This window comes from Ceratosolen solmsi, unplaced genomic scaffold (genome assembly GCF_000503995.2).
Source record: "Ceratosolen solmsi marchali unplaced genomic scaffold, CerSol_1.0 scaffold30, whole genome shotgun sequence".
Taxonomy (NCBI): Eukaryota; Metazoa; Arthropoda; class Insecta; order Hymenoptera; family Agaonidae; genus Ceratosolen; species Ceratosolen solmsi.
The window spans coordinates 1,393,239-1,402,234 of record NW_011948421.1 but is presented as its reverse complement, the minus strand read 5'-3'; the positions used below and the strand labels follow the sequence as shown (position 1 = coordinate 1,402,234).

At 30.9% G+C, this 8,996-nt stretch overlaps 1 protein-coding gene across 1 annotated transcript in view; it reads right to left on the bottom strand.

Annotated features, from left to right (window-relative positions):
* LOC105361266 (TOX high mobility group box family member 3-like) overlaps positions 1–8,996 on the bottom strand; it is a 58,095-nt gene that overhangs the window by 31,849 nt on the left and 17,250 nt on the right. The window contains 3 exon segments of the mRNA XM_011498378.1: positions 1,601–1,644; positions 1,647–1,730; positions 8,004–8,153. Of these exon segments, the coding sequence (XP_011496680.1) occupies positions 1,601–1,644; positions 1,647–1,730; positions 8,004–8,153 (278 nt within the window).

Sequence of the window (8,996 nt, the reverse complement as noted above, 5' to 3'; positions counted from 1 at the left end):
GGGGGGGAAGCCATGGTGCACATAAGCGTTTCAAGTTTGAATTTAAAAGCAAGTCGAAGCGAACAAAATAGTGTAATTTCGTTTTGGAACTTTTGTTTCATTAAAAGTGCAAGTTGTAAAAGTTAACAAAACTCGCGTGGAGCTCGAACAGACCGACAAAGTTATTTCTTACTCAAACAGGATCAACATATAAGCAAGATATTCGTGTGATTTACGTTTTTACGAACGTTCTAAAACTCGGGGAGGGAAGTTTTAAAGTAAGTTGCTACCTCCATTAAAGTTAAATTTATATCCTTTTGCGAGTCAGTTGTTTTTAAAATATGTATAGAAATAAAGTACACTTAAAGCTACGGGGCGAGCGAAGGAGATATGTTTCTTTTTAAAATGTAACTACATAGCAAAATGTTTCATTATGTCGAATGCCAATACAACTTTATTACACGTGTCTAGTCAGTTTGGAAAAAAAAGCCCCATAGTGATGAAGAGCATTGCTCATCACGGGATCGTATCAATCTCGTACTTATGACTCGTAATTCCTCGCTATTTTTCAATGAAATTACATTTCTATTATCGGTGTGATTTGAAATTGTTAGAAAACGTACGTGCGTTTTAACTGCCAGCGAAATTATATTCAACATTTGTTTTCTTTTTTATCTAATAAAGCACGTTCTATAATTATATTTGAGGTCTGAAATAGGATCGCAAATTATACAACTTTTATTTGCTGCCCGGTCTCTTTCATTATTATTTTCGTAATAAAGAAAATTTCAATACATATCGATGATTGGGCTAACGGTAAAGGAGAAAGAAAAAAAAAAAAAAAAAAAAAAAAAAAAAAAAAAACATTGTGAGAAATATTATTTTTTATATTAATGAAAAAATCAATAGCTTTCTACCAATCTCGCCAAAGTCAATATATCTTGAAAATAATCTTCCTCGTAGACGACAAGCGTTTGCAAAACATTATTACGTAAAATATAAACAACTCGTTATTCTGCGAGCCATATTTTACAAAGTATTCTAGCATTAATACAACGTTATTTTTCTTTTATATATATATATATATATATATTGCATTTTTAAGCTTCCGTGTCTGCTTTGGATTACGCGATTAAAAATACAAAGAAAATAATATACAGACTGGGCGTATAATATATATTGACAAGCTAATCTCGCGTAGTTTAGCGAATTCGATTTTAAAATAGCTCTCATCTCACACTCAACTAGATTGCAAAGGTGTTTTTCTTATTTTTTTTTTTTTTTTTTTTTTTTTTTTTTTTTTTTTATTGCCAGGCTCCTAAAACTGGGACAGATGGTAAAATATGAATCGAAGGACGCACGAAAACTTTATTACCGAAGGAGCATCTTCTAATTAACTTGTCTTTTTAATGAAATACAAAGCGCCGATATCTTCATCGTTTAAGAGCGACTTATTGGGTATGAGTTGGTCGGCCAACTCATGCAAATACGGCTCGAGAATGACAGAAGAGAAAACAAACGAGAAAACAAAAACAAAAAACAAAAAACAACAACAAAAATAAGAAAGAAAAGATGACTTTTCAGCCAATAGCCAAAGAATAAAAATGAAAACAGCACATACCTGACGTTGATCGACTGCATTGGATGTTCCTGGTGGAATGTCCCTGCTGAAGGTAGAGGGACTGCTGGTACCCACCGGGATCGAGGCTCAAGCCGTCTGGGGACTGCTGCATACCGGCTCCCGACATCATCTGCAACCGTTCAAGCGACCCCAGCGAATTAGCATTAGACCGAATTGTCCGCGTCCGCGTACGTGTGCGTGTGCGTGTGCGTGTGCGTGTGCGCGTGGCATCTTTCGGCCGCCTTTCCCGCCCTTTTTTTTTTTTTTTTATATTCGCAGGAAGAGGAGCAAATGGCGTCCGGCGAATTCCCGAGTAGAGTTGCAGCTCGATCGCTTTCATCATTCGAGTTAATCCCTTCGTTGCAGCTTTCAATGAATAAGTTTACGGGAAATTCTTTTATATTTTTAATGTTAGGAGCGCGTGTAAATGGAGCGCACGAGTTAAATTTAAAAGTGCAATCGTCCCAAAAGTCTTTGATTGGTGGTTACAGTTCGGTTGACCAGCTTAACAAGAGCTATTTATCTTATTTAAAAAGCAAAATTCTTTGTTACATTCGGAAAAATGTCAGGAGTAAAGTACCAAGGAATTAATGATATTGGTTGTGCATAATATGAAATAAACGATTGCAAGTGATAGTGAGGAAATTCGTGAAAGTTCTTGAAGTATGTCACAAAGACGCGCGCGCGTACGTGTATAATATATATATATATATATATATATATATATACAATACGCTTGTATTGAACATTTAAAAAATTTTTGTCTATAATTCTAGTCTACTATTTTAAAGTTATAATTTTTAATCATAATTCATACAATAAGTGATTATACGTTATTTATTCGGGTAATATTAAAGCTTTTTTTTTCTTTTATATTAACGCTCATTATCTATCGGATTAAAGGCCTCGTAGTTGTACAAGTGCACGATTGTTTAAATTAAATTGTACACGTACAAAAATTATTTACACTCAACGCGAGTTTGCAGTATATTATCATTATCTCATTGTGCAACGATTGCTTGGCAATAAACTAAAGAGAATTTTAGATTGGAAATAGTGAAAGTTATAAATGTATGCCAGTAATACAGAAGATGTTGGAAGTTTAATAGAAATTCTCATACGATCATTTCATATTCAATCCAATAAAGACCAATAATTTTATTATAATAAAAGTAATTTATTTGATAGATTTATATATTTTTTCACATGAACGCGCGCGCACACGGATCCCCCTCCCTCTCCACATCCCTTTTAACACTCGAATATCTCGCTCTTTCTCACTATTGAGAATTCCAAACGAATGAATTCGAAATTCGAACGAAAAAGATATGATATAATCACGCGCATTAAATGTATATTTTATTAGAGTCATATATTTTATCTAAATAATATTTTCGAGTACGTTCGATGGAAGACCGTTTATAAATTGACTAATCAAAAAAGATAAGATAAGTAATATACACACTGTATGTACACACACATACGCGCGCGCGCGCGCATATTATATTATTTTTAATTATATTAGTTTTAATTATATTAGTTTTAAAATTTATTATTATTATTAGTTTAAAATTATTATATTAGTAATTAAATTATTATTATATTAGTTTTAAAATAACAGGATATAAATAAAAAGTAGCGTTACAATATTAAAATTGAAAGAACAATTGATGACTGTACAATTTAAAAGAATTTACAAAAGTTTATAATGTATTAGTGTGGCAATTTAAAAATTTCTTTGACAACATACGGCAATTAGGTTTAGTAACCAATTAAGATCTTATAATGGATGATTAGCTTTATCTTAAAATGTTCTCTAATTTATTTCCTTTCGGTTAATTAACCGACAGCTAAGCATCGTCAGCGAATTAAAACTTTTTATTTATCGGCGACTAATTTTTTTCTATAACTGCTCAACTAATAAGACGAATATTTACAATGCTTAACGATTATCTCTAATTTTAACTCGAATTCGTGCAATAAAATTCATTAGCGATTGAAAATAATATCAATAAAAATATAATCAATAATAAATAATGTTATAACTATCGAGAAGATAAGATATAAGACTCGAGAATGATAAGAAGAATAACGTTAAAAAAAACTACTACCACTACTACTACCACTACTACTACTATTAATAATAATAATAATAATAATAATAATAATAATAATAATAATAATAATAATAATAATAATAGTAATAGTAATAATAATAACAATAATAATAAGGAAAAATTTGTTTTAAAGTAATAAACAATGACAATTTAATAATCAAATCAACGATAAGATAAAAACTTTAATCAAATTGTCTATTTGCTAAGAGTAGTGGGTGGGATGTGGAGATAGTACGGCGATTGGGAAAAAATTTCGGTCTTCCCGTTCACGTGACAGTGACATACACCATTGGCACGGCTGCGACTCTATTACTATTATAATTATTAAAGTGCATAAGAAATTGGTAGCACTTTCCATTGATCCTTCAAATGTGCAATGCGCGCTAGAGAACATTGTTGCTCAAATTTGCGAGTTGAAAAGCGCAAGATGATCATCCCCCATCCCCCGTTATGGCCTCCTTACATTACCAATCCAATAATGAGAATTGAATTATCTTTATTGTTAGCCGTTTCGCGTGCTCCGAGCCATTTGCAATGTAGTTTCGCTGAACCGATAAACGGAAGGAGATAGGGAGACAATCGAAATCGAGAATATCCGTAAGCAATCGAGAAAGGCAGTCGTAGATGGGGTGGGGATGGGATTATAGAATCAGAGGGATTGAGTGAGAGAGTGATAGAGAGAGAGAGAGAGAGAGACAGTCGGTGGCTAGATATGCCGTAATATCGAGTTATATTATTACGCGACACTCGATTACGCTAATAGCTAGCAAGGGGAGTGATGCGATTTTCGTTTTGTATCAATCAAAGTCGGAATTACCCCCGAGTGAGTAAGCACGAGGAAAGGAGGCCAGTGAACGTGCGAATTAATCGGCCATAATGAGGAAACTGAACGTCGCGCTGTAATTAGATGGGCGCTTTCGATTTACGTCACGCAATAATGCGAACTACGACGTTTTATATTAGTCGACTAATCATTACTCCTTTACTCGCTGTACATCTCGTCATCTTTTTCATTGGTTTCTCAACGCGCGCATCCTGCGATTTTCGATCACCTTTAATCGAACGTTAAAGACTCGTTGACGCGAGTAACATGCAGTTAGTTGCCTTGATTCATTGACCGTTGTTTCGTTACGTACATTTGGCATTGTCGATGACGTGATTAGAATTAAAAGAATATATCGTTATTGCCAATTGGCATTTTCAGGTGCCTCTAATGTTAATTTACGTCTCTAATTAACTCGACTCCTACATGCCAATCTTTCAAACGTCTACAACCTTTTTACTTTTTATTAATTTTACTTTTAATTAAGTTTTCGTGCGATAATTTTTTTTATTGAAAATTTCATAAATATGAAATATAAATTTTTTTATTCATATCTGCCATCAAAATATTCGTATTTATTAACTTTTATTAACTTTCTAAACAAACTTTCTACAACATTTTTTTTGTTGCGCGTATAAATTTTATGAAAGTTCTCATTTCGATGCGGTAAATCATCAATTTAATATCATGCCGTGCATTATTAATAGACAAAAAAAAAAAAAAAAAATAAATAAAGCAATTTAATTCATTGGGGAATCCAAAATAAACAAAAAGGGATTCTCTCCCTCCATCCTCCTGCTCCTCCCCATCCCCATTACAAGAGTAAAAAATGGTTTATATTATATAGAGATGAAGAATTCTGAAAATAGAAGCTCGTAAATATGTCATCGCGTATCTCGAGAGAGAAATTTGCGTATTTTATTAGACCGGTGTTTTAAGCAAAAATAAAATAAATAAAATAATATTACTAGAATTCAAACCTAAATTTATCATCGAATTATAAAAATTTCATGGAACGAATAGTCGAATGATATTATTCCATGCTTTTCTAACTCTCGACACTATCTGGATTAATATTTGTAATTTCTACAGAACGCACGAAACTAAACATAATATTATGCATACATACATTTGCGTGTATATACTCGAGGAAATTCAGGACAATATATATATATATATATATATTATCCTATTTCTTTAAGATAACGAAGATAACGAATTAATATAAAGTTATTTATATTAATATTTATTCTATTAAAATTATTAAAGATAAGAATTATTAGATTATGCAGATTCATTTAATTATGAATTATGATGTATTATATTAAGTAATTCCTTATTTATCTTTAATCCGATAAATTTGCCTATATATTATTGTTACTAAATTTATTAAAAAATCAGTTCAATCAAGAATTAATTAAAAATCATTTGCTTTCACAGTGATTATATTATTAATAATCGCCGCAAATATTTACGCTAAACTTTTTATTTCAAACAATTATTTTAAAGTATCGTAAAATTAATTATTTCATGTTCAATCCATCAATTTTCAGTAAAATCATTTTCAAAAATTTTGAATTATCTACTAACAATATAATTAATTTCTATAATAAACCAATGCAATAATACTTCTTCTAAACTAAAGTTCATCCTTAAGTTTAATTAATTGATAATTCTTCGTGAAATAAATCACAATGATATTTTATTACTTGTAAAATAAAAGATTGATCTATCTTATGTTGACTAACTTATGTAATTATTTAGTACTCTGTTATTATGAGTAGTTTCGCAATTATATAAGGCAAAGTTTAAAAAGCAATGCATATCACTAAGAATTCCCACTCAACAATATAAGTAAAATAATAAATTATAAAATGATTGTCTCACAACATTATAGAATCCATTAATAAAATAAATTATGAGTCTAATCTACACACGCGCGCGCGCATACACACACACACACACACACACACACACACACACACAAGTGAAATATATATTTATAAAAAATAAATTAAATAAATAAGTTAGTGTTATCTTGATTAATAATCATTATTTCTTAATAAGATTTTAATATATATAAAATAGTGAAACGTCCTTTGGAAATTATACAAAAGCGTTCAAAAGTCAATCGATCATTAATGTTAATCTTAAAAACTCGATTAACAATAAGAATTTTTTTTTTTTTTTTTTTTTTTTTTTTTTATTCGCTCGGTTAATAATATCATATTGATTATTGCTCGACTTATTAATAGATTTAACCGTTAATAAGGAACACTTTGATATTTTATTGTCCATTATACTAGCATACATTTATTCTTAAAAGTGAATATTCGCTTGAATGTTGTTGAGGAAAATATCGAATCTATATTCTGGAATTTCTTTCACTTTTTCCATAATTTCAACACCAATAAATACATTACAAGACTTTTACTTTAAAGTAACGAAGAGTATTATTTTATTATTATTATTTTTATTTATTTATTTATTTTTTTTTATTGTTGAATTGCATTTCAATATTAATAATAATTAAAATATTTTATTTATCGATGATATATTCATTAATTAAAATTTTGAATAAAATAATTATAATTTATCAGCTATAGATGGAATAATCTCAGCAGAGAAATAAGGAGAAATATATACCATAGACCAAACTTACGGATTAATTTAAGTTTATGTAATAGGAAGCTCGAACCCCGCGTTATTTATATAAGCAATTTATCATAACAATAGCATCTTCAAATCTATAAGCTTTTATATTGAAAAATGTAAGCGCGCTAACATTTCGAGAAACGTTTTAGCGTAGACTAAAGCTCAATGGCTTAACTAAATTCCCGACATAGTATTTATTTATATTAAATTGATAGTTTAAATGACGTTCAATGTCCGCTCTATAAACATTACCGTATACACTCAATAAGTCTTTATACAAAAGCTTAGCATACTCGAATCTCGAATTCTCTTTATTCATTTTATCGTTGCACAATTGCGTTCTCATATTTCTTGTACGCTCCATTAAAAACAAAAACTATCAATCTCGATTATGAATAGATTGACTGGTTATTTTACATTTGCCAATACTCGCGAATACAATACCACGGTGGCATAAAATAATTTTCTGAAATACCCGAAATTACTTATCACGTTTTTTTTCCTTTTCTTATCCTTTTTTTTTTTTATTTTTTTTTTTTTTTTTTTTTTTTTTTATTCAATAATGACGCGTCACGGATGATGAAAGCGGGATCTTCTTAGCGTACGACACGTCGTAACTGCCGGAACGTTTCCGACTATCCGGAAAAAAAAAAAAAAAAAAAAACACAAAAGACAGCCATACTTTTAATCGAGTATTTCGATAATTGCATTAAGCTCGCGTCGATATGGCGGCGAGAGATGGTGTGTCAACAGATTTCTGACGTCGAAGTAAAAAATACGTAAAATCAATACGTACACGTATATGTACCTGTGACTGGTATGCGTGGTGCATCTGATCATGCTGCTGTTGTTGCTGGTGATGCTGCTGGGATTGTTGATGCTGTTGCTGCTGATGCGGATGCGAATGCATCGCAGGTATGTCGAAGTCTTCATCGCCGAAGCTTGGCGTGTGAAACGTCTGCAAAAGATGCAAATAAAATCCAGAGATTAGCGTCAATTTTTGGTGCTAGGCATCGGATAATTTTACAGTCTCGTTGTACTTGCAAGTAGTGCTTGCATCGGACATTAAAGAATATGTACGCTTAGTTGTTCTGGATTTAGTGGGATTTTGGGGATTCTGGATTAGTGGGGACAAATGAGTAAGGAAAATTATTGAAATTTTCAAAATTACATATCCATAGCAACTTTCTTCGCTTCATTTACATCAGCTAAGCTCGTGACTTAACACATGTGGCATAGGCTTTTAATATTTGTAGAATTTAATATTTTAAGAAATGTTTTAACGGTATGTTTTTTCTGCTTTTTCAGCTTTAAAGAGTGTAGAGACGCCGTTCTGGGAGGGATTTTTTTTTTTGTTTTTTTGTTAGACTAATCTCAATGAAAAGGAACTCGAAAGATGAAAATGAAGAAAAAAAACTTTGAAAGAAAAATGTTTAGAAATAATTGAATACAAAAAATTCCTATTTCCTGCGCTTGTCGTCTGTAGTAATGAAAAGGGCAAAATATCCGTATACAAATATATAATGAAATTTGTACGATAGGGTCGAGCGGATACATAGCGTCACATTAATATTGTGGTTTGCATTAAAAAATTTATTTTCCTAACAACAACAACGACAATAACAACAACGACGATGATGACGATACAAATCTTTCAAATATTATATTGTCTTTGGGAAAGACATGAAGCAATGAATAAATAATGGCATAGGTGTAGAATGAAAAATAGAGAGGCAAACTGTCAAAGTATCAATGTAGAGACAGAAAAGTTTCCAAATTGGATTTTAATAGTAGCAGGAAT